This window comes from Diadema antillarum, unplaced genomic scaffold, assembly GCF_040938485.1.
Source record: "Diadema antillarum isolate AM-2024a unplaced genomic scaffold, OU_Dant_1.0 seq00000297_RagTag, whole genome shotgun sequence".
NCBI classification, from domain to species: domain Eukaryota; kingdom Metazoa; phylum Echinodermata; class Echinoidea; order Diadematoida; family Diadematidae; genus Diadema; species Diadema antillarum.
Genome location: NW_027271320.1, coordinates 2431593 through 2447988, shown reverse-complemented (window position 1 = coordinate 2447988; position 16396 = coordinate 2431593). Strand labels below are relative to the sequence as shown.

General features: G+C 35.5%; 1 protein-coding gene across 1 annotated transcript in view; it reads left to right on the top strand.

Moving 5' to 3' along the window:
* Positions 1-16396, top strand: part of LOC139730191 (uncharacterized) — a 70099-nt gene that overhangs the window by 19778 nt on the left and 33925 nt on the right. The window contains exons 8-20 of the mRNA XM_071641086.1: positions 356-418; positions 825-902; positions 2727-2798; positions 3256-3324; positions 8720-8904; positions 10174-10294; positions 10992-11191; positions 11561-11630; positions 12085-12300; positions 13151-13240; positions 13565-13734; positions 14072-14166; positions 16133-16355. Of these exons, the coding sequence (XP_071497187.1) occupies positions 356-418; positions 825-902; positions 2727-2798; positions 3256-3324; positions 8720-8904; positions 10174-10294; positions 10992-11191; positions 11561-11630; positions 12085-12300; positions 13151-13240; positions 13565-13734; positions 14072-14166; positions 16133-16355 (1652 nt within the window). The remainder of the gene's footprint in view (positions 1-355; positions 419-824; positions 903-2726; positions 2799-3255; positions 3325-8719; positions 8905-10173; positions 10295-10991; positions 11192-11560; positions 11631-12084; positions 12301-13150; positions 13241-13564; positions 13735-14071; positions 14167-16132; positions 16356-16396) is intronic.

The window sequence follows — 16396 nt, the reverse complement described above, 5'->3', positions numbered from 1 at the left end:
GTTAGGAGGAGCAATTTCAATGAAAAGTCAGAAAAAGGGAACAGAAGTTTAGGGTCACTCAGGCTATTCGTGCTAAAGCATGAACATCATATCGAAAGCAGCACCAGTCTGAAATATGCAAACATATCATAAATCTAGATATTTTATATATATATGGTCCAGAAAAAAAGTGCTCATACTTCAACTTTATTTTTGTTTTAAGGCGCCACGTTTGACAGCAGGTTGAAGTGGGTCAAGCCATACTTTTTTTTTTTTTTTAAGGGGGGGGGGGGGGTGACATAAACTAACGTATTATATCTGCAGATTTTATACTATCATGTAAAACAACTTTCTTATTTTTTTTTTGTTTTGTCAGATATCTTTATGACAACGGCATTCGTGTGATTGAAACGGAATCTTTCGTTGAGGTATCTGTCAGGTGAGTTACTTTTCTTGGTTTCATTTTGGGTCAATGTCTGAACTGATAGTTTAAACGAAATGTTAAATTCAACCTCGGTGTCAATCTATTCTGTTACCATTTATTTTAGACTGTTTTGAGATGATTCGTATAACCATCTTCTTTTCAGTATTGTATATTATGTCACCAACCGTACAGTGTAACATCCAAACAACACTTTGAAATTCAACTATTTCCATTTTTGATGTAGTTTCTTACCAGAAATGTTTGCTTCGAGCAATATCAAACTTTAATGTTTATTGTTCTTACATCGCAAATATGCATATGAATATTTGGGCATATGGTGATTTCTGTTCAATAATTTCAAAGGACGGCTATAGTATTCCCAGAAACTTGATAGATGTGACTCTTTCCTCATCTCGTGTAGCAATACATTCACTTTCAACGGCAACCTGCTAGAAAGGATTGAATCACGTGCTTTCGTAGACGTGGAACTCCCTGACCTGTAAGTTGATATAGCAATAAGTGTCCATTTCAACACCAGTTTGTACATGTGAAATTGCCGGCGAGTGAGATGTTTCAAAATGCATTAAATCCTATGGTACATATTTCATCAAATATGCATGTTCTACCCGCTATTGCAAGCGTAAAGAGCCACTGTTGTATTCGAAGGGAAATGGAGACAAGATGAATATTCAATCTTGGTTTTGATTGCCATAGAAGATATAATTATTCAAATTGTTTGGAGCCAAAAGCTGCCTTCAAAACTGAAATCTTATTTTGCTTCTCACAGCATTGGTTCATAATGTAATGCGTGATGTTCGCATTTCTTGTAATCTATTATATTTTTGGTAGATGTTCAATGTTCTATATATCTCTTTCATGCACTTATATTTTCCGCTATTGCACGGCATGCAGTAAATGTAGTGTTATTCAGGAAAACTTTCCAAATACTGATGCGTTTATTTCACATTTATCCACGCTGAAAGGAACCTCGCTTATTCCTCTCTGACGTCACTACCAACCCACGTCTTCTATGGACTGAGAGTGTACGATATGTTGTAAGTGTCGCAATACGAAAAGATAGCTTTGTGTGTAGGAAATTACCGTGCATGTACACTGACACACCCCTTGAAACGTGAAAAAAAAAGTCAATTCGAGTATTCAGAGCAGTATGCTACGAGTGTCAACCAAAACGAATTATGAAGAAAATAAAACAGAGTTGTAATACTTTGAAATTCGGAAAGCAGTTATTTTAAGAAAGTAATAGAAAATGATTTGCTTTGATTGTTCCTTTATTTTGTCAACGATATATGATATATATAAATACATACATCAATCTGCATAGAATATATGATAAATATGTTTCGTTTCGTTGTTATATGTTTGTAACAAACTTCAGGGTACAGCCTCCTACCCAGCCTTCTATGACATATGAAACGATTTGTGCCACTGAAGCTCGTAAAACCTTGTCTCCTCTGCTGTGTTCTAATATATTTCAACTGTCATTAAACTTTGTCATCTCTCCCTCTCCCCCCCCCCCCTCTCTCTCTCTCTCTCTCTGTCTGTCTGTCTCTCTCTCTTTGTCTAATATCTTTTAGGCATTTGGAAGGAAACGAAATAGCATTTGTTGGGTCTGAAGCTTTCTATGACGTGCGGATCACGTCACGTTATTACTCCTCTACAAAGCTGTAAGACTTGGTTAATCAATGAATACCCTAATAGTATGAGATTTTTTTTAATGTATTATTCACGCAGCTGTTCTTCGTATGTTTCAGTATTTTCTTGCAACTAGCACACCCAGATACAATTCCAATTTTATGACATAACATGATATAATCGTATGACAAACTTAAAAGTAACATATATATATATATATTTTAATTCTTTTAGTTTAGTCTAAATATTTTAATTTTTGACATTCTGAAGCTTTTTCGTAGAGACTTTCTCGAAGACTTTCAAGCTTTACAAATGAGTATAATAAGCATTCCGTACAAACAGGAATTATCACATCATGATGAAACAAACTGCTGCAAAGCATTCATTCTTCTGGTAATGGTCTAATGAAAAAGGTTTGTAATACATTTGCTTTCTTCTTATACCCCTTATATTTGGGGCACGAAATCGGACAGGCCAATTAATTAGACTGGGTTTCATTTTGTTCAACGTTGATCGTTTTATTTGTATAGGGAAAACTAAACGATAAGTGCGTAACTTAATTGCTAGTGAAATGTATACAACCCCAAATATAAAACACTCTCGAGAAAGGGAGGTAGCATATAGACGTGGCTATTGAAAGGTATAATATTCACCTGCTCTTTTATCTTAGGTACCTCCGAGACAATGTCATACAGGAGGTCGAGGGCAAGATTTTTGGAGGCTCATGCTACGTTGACGAAATGTAAGTCTTCTAAAGTATTAATGTGTTTTATCCATAGTATCATGTTTTCTGTCCTGCAGTTTCTGTCATAAACAGTCTTCTCTGTGAAATCATTGCAAGTTAAAAGATGTTTTGGAATATTGAAACCGCAACGCATGATGAAATAGAATGTTTGACGTTAAACTATGATTATGGTGATGAGAAAAAAGAAATCATTGTAATAACTGCTCATAAATATTATACGCAAATCATAATGTGTAAACATTTCTTTAACATCAGGAAAGGGCGAGTTCAAACCTCTTTGGACAGAAACTATAGTACTAACTTCGATATGATATTTACTTTATTTGGTGAAGTGTAACTTTTTTTTTTGTAAATCAGAAATGCCACAGACGGAAACGCAAGTAATACTAATTTACCCGAAAAAAAAAACCCTTTGCTATTCTTTTGTCTGTTTCCATATTTCTTTTATTTACAGCCATATGCAAAATAACAATATCGAATTCCTTCATGACAATGCATTTGAGGACGTCTCAGCAGAAGCAGTGTAAGTAGTTGTCTAAACAGTCGCAAAATAGAGAAGAAAGAAATGGAAAGGGAATAATGAATAATTATGTCACATTATAGTAGAAATACAGGCTTGATCACATTCCATCACTGTTGTTCGAGGAAAACATCTGACAGTAATTTGCATTTTTGTCTACATAGGAAAGCTGTTCCAGTTGTCCTAACGGATAATATCGAATACAAGTGGTTGGTAAATAGTGTTCTAAACTCTAATGACGTGCTAATGAAATTTGTTCTCCTTGGTGAGAACGTAACGTGTCTCCACTTCCGTCATGACTTTTTTTTTACATGTCTTAAATGCAGGTCTGTGACAATAAGAAAATATTACTTGAAGTTATAACACTGTATGTTGTTTGACTTATTGTTTGATATACAACATCAGGTATTTGGAAAACAACAGACTGCAGATTTTTCCAGCACTGGCTCTTTCGCCTCTCAACATGGAACACATTGACTTGACTTCAAATATGATAAACACCATCCCGGACGGCGCTTTCCTTTTCCTCACCAATACCCGTATTCTGTATGGAAAACACCACGTTTTCTTTTTGATCGCATCATGTTTTGTTTTGTTTTTTTCTACGTGATATGTTACTGTAATAGTTCACTTTGTATACCTAGTGTCCAAACATGTTTGTATTGTCATGCAGTCAACTAAATATGGCTTTTAATGTGGCATTCTGCAAAGGCCGTATATAATAACTGGTCGGCAAATACACGAATCTATGTCCTCTATCTCGAAGGTTTACATTTATTCATCAAATGCGTATTTTTATTATTACTTGAGATGGTATCTTATAATATTTCAATTTATTACTACGATTTCCAAACACGCAGACATTGTAAGTGTTTCCTGGAGAAAGTATCTGCGCTGCATGCGGTCATGGTTTAATCATTTGCAGACAAATGAGCAGAGTGACAAAGACAGAGAGAGAGAAGGGGGGGGGGGTAGGCAGCGACTATGTAGCTGAACCTGATTGACTGTTATACATGTTAACAATTATAAATTTTGCTCTTGTTGTTTCAAATTTTCGTATTGTTGTATTTAATGTGGTCAACTTGGATAACAATACCTACATTATTATTTGGTGCTTGTGGTAATGTACAAAGAAATGGGGAAAAAAAGGAAAATCGAGGCAGATTATTATGAAACGTGTACACCATCAGCTTACTGAATACGTGTTGATACATCTATTGACATTATCCATTACCATTGTCTTTTCCTTTCAGAAATCTGCAGCACAATCTAATTTCGGAAATATCACCGGCACTTTTCTCTCCGTTAAGCAGATTGGAAATCTTGTAGGTACCCTGAATGGAAATGTTATTTAAAAAACATGAGCTCAATAAGAGGTTACAGGACCTACGCAGTGCAAATGCGTGTTTTCTTGTGTCGATCTACCATACCCTAATCATTGGTTTTGTGACAAAATAATATGTGACCGTGCATCACAAAACGAACAAAAAGTCGCACACACTGATTTTGTGTCAGGAATGAAAATAGGTGAAATGGGTCAACCAAGTCGATCTTGACTTGGTCACATTTTCTGGTCCAGGAGAAAGCAAGTTTTCTTCTGCATTATTCTAAAGTTTGGGATCATAAAACGGACAGGAAAGTGTGTTTTCTAGCAGTTTATCTCGGACATTTGTTGGCAGAATAGTGTGATTAAGTGTGTCTTTCGAGTCCTCTTTTAATTTCTTAAAAACCTTGTACACACTCTTCACTTTCAACTCCTAGAACTTTTGAAAGGATATTGCTACTGCTTTGAAAGTTAAGATTGATTGAGGACAGATTGTGTTAATAAGGCATGCCCAATTTCAGTTTGATTTGATAATCTCTTCATTGTTGTTACTCCAGTTGTTTACATCCTGTTTTTTGTCCCATTCATCGCACAGGCAGCACGGCTTGGTAAAGATTAAACGCTTGAATAGACACTTTACTTCAGAGCCTCTTTTCTCAGTTCACACTTTTCCTGAGTGGTGCTTTCATTCCGATAGTCAGATAAGTTACGAGAGTCCATATGATTTGATTTATACACCATTTTAAAGCTTAACGTCTGCTCTTTCAGAATGATTATTGCTCTTAACTAAAATTTCATGTCTGGCGACTTTATGTTTGTTTTGTGGTGCAGGGTCACATATGATCATGAATATGTTCCAGGTATGAGGTAGAAAACAGATGAATGAATCAATGTAATAAAAGATAATCATTTTATAGGGCATAATTGCTTATTCTCATTTCTTGGATACTTCAACAATACATTTTCAAAACAAGATTATGTCGATGAAGACACGTTTTCTCAGTCGTGGATTAAATTTTGTTTTCTACCAGAAAAAAAGAATAAAAGGCGTTTTTTTTTTTCTTTTTCCAAAAACTTTTTTTTTTTGAAGGAAGGAAGAAAATAGACGAATATATGTTAGAAGAAAAAGAACTAAAATTTAAAAAAAAAAGTTTTGTATCCAATATTTATTTTAGTCAGATCATATATAATTCAGAATGTTTATAACATTTATTTATACATACATTTTCATATGTGAGTATTGTATTTCGTGTATGGGTGTGTGTGTGTGTGTGTGTGCGTTTGTGTGTAAAAAGGAAAATCTCAGTCATTTGTCTTGCGACTTATTTGTGTTTCAAGTGACATCGGGATAAACATATACCTTCTTCTGACCTGAGCGTCATTTGCATGTTCAATATTAGATTTTGTACAAATGATGAATAAACACACCGTGTATAGTAACTACGCATGAAAGGCTAAAGAGGCAGTAGAGAATACAGCATTGATTTTTTCGTTGTTCTTCTAGGACGCTTAATGATAACTCCATAACCGTACTCGCAGATGGAGCGTTTGACGGACTCAAATATCTCCGTACAATGTGAGTAAAATACCGATAAAAACAGGTCTGTTATCTGGTTAGTCTGTAGTAATTTCATGTTTATAATCACCAAACTAGGCCCTACTACATAATGCGAAAAAAGACGAGAGATTTGTATAAATTGGTTACGAAAGCTTCATTTACAGTTGCTACTCTCTTGTGCGGCAGAAGGTGTGTCCGTACGTTAAAACTTCCTGCAGGATATTTCTCATCAGACTGGATAAGAAAAGATAACAATACAGAGTATTTTACTAATTGCTCGTGACCAGAACGAATATGTCTGACATCATGATTTTCAATGTAGATTATCGATGTGTGTGCATTTGAAGAGTTTGTTTGCAAAAACCGATAAGTCCATTTTTGAAGTTTTTGATGTACGGTCTCTGTCATAAAGTACAAAATAATACCTTTTAAATGATATATTGGTCACTAAAGGTAAATTCTTTAAGTTATGGTCAAAAGAAGCAAAAATTTTGTTATTATTCTCTTTATTTTTCTTAACCTTTAATCGCAAACATCTCCATTTGGCAAATATGGACTTATCGGTTTTTGCAAACAAACTCTTCATTTTTTCATTTGTTTGTTTGTTTTTTCTACCATGACGTCAAAAAGCTTAGGTGTTCTTGCAATGGTTTAACAGAAACAAAGTTTTATTTTGTTTTCGTTTTTTTATATTTTTCCAATTTATTAGTTTGTTAAAATATGTTCTTTTTTCCCCTATTTTTTTTTTTAAATAGAAACCTGGCGAGAAATGAGATAGACACAATCGGCATGGATTCTTTCAGTCACCAACTGAATGTTACCTCATTGTGAGTACAATAATGTGAACACGGTGAAAGGCCGAATGTAAACGTCTTTCTTTATATCCTCTCTCTCTCTCTCTCTCTCTCTCTCTCTGTCTCTAGTTTCTCTTTCTCTTCAAAGCCGATATACCTTTCTCTAGCTCTGAAGGCAATGATATTTTCTGCCTTTTCGTGTTTGCTTTAGTCCACTCTTGTCGAACTCAATTGACTTCATTTTTCATAGTCTCCACCATGAATCACTTTATTATGAAAATGAAATCAGTGCACAATTCCCTTATTCAATTTTGTTCTAGATCATAAAAAACATTTCTTGTATATTTTTTAGTGATATCCATTTACCGAAAGCACTGATCATGTGTCCAGCTTATAGTTTTATGTCCTCTGTTTCTCAGACAATTATTTGTCTTAGCATTTCAAATCGACCCTTTATCCCCAGTTATATTTCTCCTTCGTTTTAACTCTCTCCTTGAATATTTGATTTGTTTTCTTTTTAATGTAAGTATTGTTATGACCTTAACGGACACAAGGCCGTTAATACCCCCTCGTGCAGACGATTAAACTTCATTATTTAAAAAAAAAAGTATATAGAAATACACATTTATCAGAATTCAACTTTCATTACCAGTTCATGGTTCTTTCTCTACTGCATGAAAAATGTTAAAGTTTGTTAATTAGTAATGTACAAGTGTAATATGTTATATCGGTATATGTAATATGGAATTAGATTATACTGAAAGAAGGCCCACTATAGGTTTTAGGACCACGGATATTTTCTTATTGGGAAAGTTAATGAAATTTTTGATTTTGTATAAAACGAAATCGGAAAAAGAAAAGTGCAGAACATCGACCGATCATTGGCTCGTCCGGAGTATGAAGGTTCAAAAAAAAAAAAAAAAAAAAAATATATATATATATATATATATATATATATATATATTGAATCGATATAAATGTTATAATGTTTGTTGTTGTTAAATATTATTGTTGATACTGGCGCATTAAGTTCACGAATGTAATTTGTATTGTATGTTCTTGAAATTGTGATTTGTAATTTTCGATATATACCTGCAATTATCTAAAGGGATAATTGACCTGGTTGTGTATAAACATTTTCTTGAATAAAGAAATGATTCAATCAAAAAAACTACTTACTACTTAGTACGAGGGACTGCATTCTACAAGCTACGCATTTTAGCAGTTCCCTTCATTTCTGACATCTTTTCGATGATATGATTCGGTTTCAGTGTGCCTATGCATTTCCTGAAACTATATGTTTTGTTTTATTGAAAATAAATAAGAATGAATTTATGCAGTCGCACTCAGAATGCAACGTGTAAGAAAGAACACGAAGGAACGAAAGCACACGCGCAAACAGTAAATACCTGAGCATTTCAGTAACGGCTCGAGTCAAAATTTAGCTACCATCTTTGGGAATCTCCATAGATATTTATTCTAAAACCTCGTTTGCATTCGGTGTATACATTTTTTTTTTCTATATACAGTAAAGTCTTGAAAATGATTTGTTGCTGTTTATTTTCTCTCATATATCTAAAGCGAACTTCTCCCTTGTTTTATGTTCAGATATTCAATTGTGGCAGAGAAAGAGAAGATTATCCATCTATATAACATAATTCCAGAGTAAGATAAACATTATTCTGGTAGATACTCTCTCGTCCTGATAATGTTTTCCGATAGTGATATATCGGGCAACCCACTCGTCTGCACCTGTGACGTCTTCTACGCCATGTATGAAATCCAGAGCGCCATAGTTGGTGGAGAGTGCGCAGCACCCTTATCTGTGGCAGGTACTCACTTCGTGAGGAGGAACTCTGAATCACCCTTATACTTTCTCAACCAGGATGAAAAGTTGTTCTACTGCAGTAAGCACATTTGATTTTATTACTATTACTTTGTACAAAGGGTTGAAAACAGAGCAAAATCTGAAACCTAACTTAGAAATAAATCATGAATTAAATGAAACTGATTTATACTATTATTTAAAATTACCTCAAACAAAATATTTCCCTATTCAGCTATTGTTCATAGTATCAATGTCAGTGTTATCTGATATATAGTTTTTGAACTATTAAAGATAGAAAATGGGATTTTTTGTGTGTAACACCAAGTTTATAATGAAGAGCTTGCTTCCAAAAGGCGCTAAATCCATTATTATTCAATGGATTTAGCGCCTTTTAGAAGCAAGCTCTTCATATATATATATATATATATATATATATATATAAGCCAAAAATCTGTTGTACTGGTAACTTCTTTCGCGAAATCATTATCCCAATTCACCGCTATGTGAATCTCATTGCAGATTCAGCTGAGGCACGCATGCTGGTTGTTATTCGGAACTCTCTGCCCCAAAAAGGAGCGTGCGCATAAAGAGTTGAAGGGTTGGTCCGTCGGGTATTCGAGCTTGGTTCTGCCTGAATCGCTATGACGTCTCCGTGGCCGAGCGGTTAAGGCGTTGGCGTTCCATGCCAAAGACCCGGGTTCGATCTCCGGGGGAGACCAATATTTCAACTCTTGCGCTTTTCAAAAAAAAAAAAAAAAAGGAGGAGCAGTAAGAGGAATAATGATGTCAAAGCTACGCACCGATTTCTCCTTCCTTTATATATCTTATATATATATACATACATATGCATATATACATAACTTACGTTTTAAACTTTAAACAAAAAGTGATTACACGGAAAACAGCCTAAGGGTACTCACTCCCGCCCGCCCCGCTTCGCAAAATCTATACACACACTTGTCATTTGCATACACTTAAGCGTTAGATTGAGAGATTTAGAGTCCATGGTCTTGCCTACAAACACCCCCCCCCCCCCGGAAAAAAAATGGATGACAAAGAAGAGTCGTTAAAAATACAGTTTGTTGTTTGTTATTTTTGGCCCCTGCGGTTAACAGCATATTATAATTTCTACATTGGATTTCAAATGTATGTTTATTTAGAAAAGTTTAATCCGGGCAGAATATTGAAATGAAACTATTTGTTTTTCTACATACATGAAACAGCAACAGCGACATTGTCGTAGATATTCGTCGGATATGTAGGAATATATCAACAGAAATGAGAGCTAAAAGAATGAGATTGGTACAGCATCGGTGCATTAAGTTATCTCGGTCTTGCCCCATGTCAGCTCCAATGGACTTCAAGGCAAGTGCCCCTGCCTACCAGCAAATCCTTTCTGATTGGTCCCCGCCTGGCAGTCCTTACCCGATGTTTGATGATAACCTGGCTCTAAATATCTCTACGAACTGGTATGTTTGTCACATTGTATCTTTATGTAACAACTATAAGTTCCGACGTAATCAAAGAGAAGCTTTTTTGTATGACGCAGATGTTGCCAATAATTATGCATATGTACAGCCGATATAACGACAATTGGTTTCGAAACTAGTATCATCATAATTTTCAAAGTGTTGAATATCTTCATATATATATATATATATATATATATATATGCTGATATTTGACTCAATATTTTAATTCCCTTTTGACTCTTCACATGATTCTGATCTCGGTCAAAACACAAGAAGAGGGAACAAATGAAGAGTTTGTTTGCAAAAACCGATAAGTCCATATTTGTCAAATGGAGATATTTGCGACTAAAAGTCAAGAAAAATAAAGAGAATAATAAGAAATTTTTTGCTTCTTCTGACCATAACTTCAAAAATGTACCTTTATGTGTAGTGACCAATATATCATTTAAAAGGTATTATTTTGTACTTTATGACAGAGACCGTACTTCAAAATCTTCAAAAATGGACTTATCGGTTTTTGCAAACAAACTCTTCAAATGAAATTGTTACAATAACAAGGCAAGTTAAAATCGTGTTTATTTTCCAGATCACGTGTACATGACTAACTGTTGACACTGATTGTAAAACGCTTCAGCTTTCTTATAATCATACCACTGTATAGCTTCTGTGTTTCCTTCAATATTGGATACTCAAGGACATACACGTACACAGTCACCTGCGTCAGTGATGAGGGTTTTGTTGCCATGGGTAACACGACTGAGCTCTTCCTTCTTCTCGGACCAGAAGACGGGGTAAAGGAGGACACCCTATACACGTGTTCCGTTACAATGACGGTTAATGACACTACCAGTGAGCCTGGAAACAGTGCATCAGTTTGGACCTTGGAGGAACCACGTACGTTGTAAGATTGAACGGACTGCAAACACATGAAGTTGCACTTATAAAATCCTCTTTGTAGGTTGTGAGAGCAAAAAAAAAAAAAAATATATATATATATATAATGCTATATATTTGATTTTTTTTTTTTGGGGGGGGGGGGTATATTTCTGAACATACATATTTGATCTACCTTAGTGGTATTGGTCTTTGTCTTACCATTCTCAAATCTGAAAGAAAAAAAAAGGAAGACAAAATTATTTCTGTTCATCACAACATTGAAAAAGAATATCAAAATCTGTTATTCTTTCCAATCCTTACTTCCGTGGAGTATCTACGGAATCTAATATGTAATATATTTCACTTTGGGGAATTTGCGTTCAACAGGTACCGCCAATGGCTCTTTTGTTGACTGGGAAAACAACGTCACCTTGCCGATAACCTTCTATGATTTCAGGTGAGTAATCTTTATCAGGGTGTAAGGATAACTTCATTATTTTCAAGCGTTGCACATGTCTGCCTGATTGTTCTGGTAAGCAGCGTATGCATATCCAAATTATTTCAACTATTATCAATCATTTTACTGTTGTGTGATAAAAATCATAGTATGTGGTTTGGAACAAATGCCTGACTCTGCCATCTTGAGTACACGAAACTTGTCATATCTTTAAATCCTCGTTGATCACGTGGCAATTGAAGGCACAAAGCATCGATCACATCCACACACACACACACACACACACACACACACACACAGTCACACATGCACACAAACAAACACATGCACAGTTAGAATAGTTAATCCTGAAATTAGTCTACCTTCGTATTCATCTGTTTGTTTTTGTATTTGTTTGTTTTTGTATTTGTTTGTTTTTGTATTTGTTTGTTTGTGTTTTTAAACCACACTCCAGTGCCGCTGAAGGAGACTTCGATTCTACCGTGAAAACGCTGAAGACCTCCCCACATTACGTTGATACTCCATTTACCTCCTGGTTGAGCGAGACCGACCATCCAACCAGTGTGGGCCTCTCTAGATGGTTTCATGACGTCGACAGTAACTTTGTGACGGAGGCCCAGCTGGTGCTCCCATTGGTCAATATAACGTCGACCAACCAGTCAATATACAGGTTGTTAACCCCTTACTGATTATATTATGTGTCCTAGAAAATAGCTCTACTGAAGTTTGTCCAAAAGTACCGTGTTGGTAGTAGTCCCTTTCTTGCTCACTTGCTATAAGACGGTTGTTCGCACACAACACAATGTAATTTAACACATTGAATATAAACATTGATAAAATAATGTCAATGAGTAATAACACTATGAAAACGCAGTCAAAAAGAAAGATAAAACATCAATTACAGGATAAAAGAAATATCTGTCGTGCTAAAAGATCGGTAATAAATACATAAATAAAAAGATCAGTAATAAATTGAAAGTACGCATTTCACTCAAATAAATAACGAAAAATTACAGAGTGTAGTCTAGAGAATGTTCTTCCCTTAACCACGAGATACTGATGATTTTCACGCTGAATGCTTATTATGATGGGGTAAATTTGAGGACGCAGTGGTGCTTTAGTGGTACATATTGGTGATTATAAATAGATGAATAAATAAATAATAGTAACTGCCTATGTAAATGAGGTTCATTGCGCAAGATTAACCTTTGTTCTGTTTCGTTTAGTTGGCGTTGTTGATTCTGCATTAAACTTCAGCTTGATTTACTTTTCTTTTGTTGTTCCCTTCCATGCAAGCATTCAGGGAAGATCGAAACAAACAAAAAAAGAGAGTTACATAAAAATGTTAATTTTACTAAAGCAAAAGCCAAGGGATCTAATGGCGAGTAGGCCGATAGAGGATTCCACTTTTTGAGACAAAGAAATAATTACTATTCTACCTTAAAAATATTATTATAAAATGAGTATTTGAAAAAAAAAATCTTAAATATTTAGGCAGTTCCACTCGTCTCTTTGCGCAGGTTTTGGGAAGCTTCCTTCTTTCCACTGGACGACGTTGGCTATGGCTCCCAGTCCCAGCGAGACTGTGTATTCCAGCTGCACAATTTTGGGTTCGAGACCTTTGTAGTTTTTATTAGTAGAAAACGAATTCATAATATCGTATATATGTATTTCTTTTTATGACAAGAACATGCGAGTGTATTACGTGCATGTGGGCAAGAGTGTGTGTGCGTATGTATGTGTACTTTAAGTAACGTAATGAAATTATTTATGAAATAGATTAAAACGATGTGATAGATGCAGTCACTATGATTCAACCATGATTTCATTATTTGAAGTAAAACTGAAGCTGACTGAAATTTCATTCATCTTGGGCATTTGCTTACGTTCTACCCACTGTTTGAAAGCGAACATTATACATTATTTCTGTGAAGTTTTACCAGCGCTATAAGGACAGCGATTCGCTTCACCGGAAATGAAGAACTCTCCGTTGGAGGAGGCGAAGAAATCTGGGTCTTCATCAACAAGGTCCTGGTCCTAGAGCTGCACAGGGAATATCAGTTTTCACCAAATTGCAAGAAGATTACCTTTTGGCAAGATCACAGTAAGTTTGTCTCTTTCACCCATTTTTTTTCATAACTATAAACCATAGAAGTGAATAAATGAAACACACCAAGGTTTATATAGGCCTATCTACTTTAAATTCAAGAAGGGGTTTGTTTGCATAGTCTGTCACGAGGTAGTGAACATTCTATGATTCGTTTTGGGTTCACTTTCATTTAACCTCTGCCTTACTTGATCTTGTCCGTGTGTTTTATTTGTTGTTGTTTTTCATATTTTTGGTTGTTGTTTATTTGAAATTTAACGTAATTTGGTGAATGATATCATGTGACCACTTCCCTTGCTGTTTTTCTTTTTGTTTTGTTTCATTTTGTTTTCAGTTGGCACGTCTTTCGTCATCCAAGAGGGCGTCGTAATCGTAGGAGAATGCCGTGTAAACAGTGAACAATCTGACGTGCAATATTTAGATTTAGTGGTAAGGTCCTTTCTCCTTCTCGAATCTTTCGTTGTGCTTCTCCCTCTTCTTCCCCTCCATTCCTTTTTAATTCTTATTGTTATGTTTCTTTTGGTTAAAGGCACGGTACAGTATTGGTAGAGATGAAAATTTGGCTTTTAACTTTTTGCGAAATACCAAGAAAACACTTTTGAAATGTTACAAAGCATACCATTTTAAGACGAATTCACATTTTATTTAATGAGAATCGGGTTCGGAATCAAAAACAATCCAAAAACAAAGTAAAATAAAGCTATCAAATAAAATGTGGGTCTCACACCGTATAAGAATCGCTCTGTTTTGGATATCTCACCCTCTTCAAAACCAATTTTCATCAAATAAACGTTGAAATCCTTAAAGGGGCATTCCGGACGATTTTCATAATTTTACATTATGTAGTACATAAATCGACAGCTCCATGTATAGATTCGTGGAATTTATTGTGGTCCCTGAGCAGAGAAACCAATAAAATTGAAAATCTTAAACAAATTACACTGAACAGTGTTGATGACATCAGAGCCTCATATATTTCAGAAATGTAGAATTGTAATTCCATTACAATACCGCTTGCTCAACAAGTTCACCTGTGAAAAATCTATGCATGCCTTCTTCTTTTGTTCTGCTTCCTTGAGCCCCAACTCACACATTTTTATGGTGAGGCTGCGATGTCATCATTCTTGTTCATTGCAATTTGTTATAGATTTTAAAAACATTTTCATTCCTCATCCCAATCACTATAGATTCTAAAACTCTGTACTCAGTTTATCTAATTTATAGTTGTTCAAGTGTAAAAATCTAAAAATCATCCGGAAGTCCCCTTTAATGGAATTACATGCTCTTTCATGTTTCATAAGAGGTTTCTCATTATCTCACCAAATAATGTTAGAAACCTTAAATTACGTGTCAACCAAAACTATAAGATCCCTTTAATCCATTGCGAAAGTGTCACGATAATCTGTTGATGTCATAATTATAATATAGGTTTAATGTAGATTATAATAGAGATTACACCGTCTGCCATCATATCAACTAACCTTGCGTCAATAATGTCTATCCCTTGAAATGTCATTAACATTGGTGTTTGACGTGCACACGTGACCTTTAACCCGAAGTCCCTTCGTTACTGCAGTCATCTTGGAAATGTATCACAATAGTATAAACACGTGGCAAGCAAATATTATACAAATAGTGAATGGTCACGAGTGCAATGGTACGAGATTTCGCACGAGGTGAAAGATAGAGGCGCTCTATTCAACGAGGCGAAGCCGAGTTGAATAGTGCGCCTCATCTTTCACCGAATGCGAAATCTCGTTCCATTGCACAAGTAAAGAACATACACTATTTCTTTTATACAACATCCAAGTAGATCTTTTTGGTTGGAGGATTGTTGGGTAGGTCTAAGTAGGCCTAGAAGTCTATATATGTATGAAAAATATAGCCATACTTACATGTGGATCCACTGCGATTCTCTTTCTGGCTTGTGCAATCAGCGTAGATACAGGTCACAGCTAGCGCTCATACACGTACACTAGCACTACGTAGGCCTACATACGCGCATGCATGTACCGCACACGTACATTGCGCTAGCTGCATGTGATCCTCCAAATGCAACACACAGTACATGCAGTACCGTACAATTTCTCGAACCGTGGAATAGAACGAAAAAATCGAACTAAGTTGCACGCAAAAATAGAACCAATATTGCACGGCGCGTTGAATGGAGTACTTATTGAATATCACGTCACCAACAATACTCCAATCAAATTACAATGATCTACTTGGACGTTGTATAATATTGTATATTCAAGCGTATAGAACAACAAGCGTATAGAACAACATAGAGTAATATAGGAATATGTACTTTTTTCAAACGTTTTGTTTAAATCAATATTGTGGAGCCTATGGAAAGCAACGTATGTTTCATACGTGATTTTCTTATTGATATCAGATCGGCAAAAAGTATCGCCTGGACATATTCCACACAGAGAGGCAGATGTGTGCGTCTGATCTTCTCCTCGAGCTGAGAGGGTTCTCTCTCCTCGGTGACGAAGACAGAATGGACGAGTATAACGTTGTCATGAACGAAGATCTCCCGGTTAACTCCTCGCTTGCAACGATAACGGTCGGAGATGTGTTCTCCACAAGCGCCCTCAGCGTTTCGATCATAAGTGGTGAGGCTCGCTGAAGGAGTTCAAGCAATTTTATCTGTTAT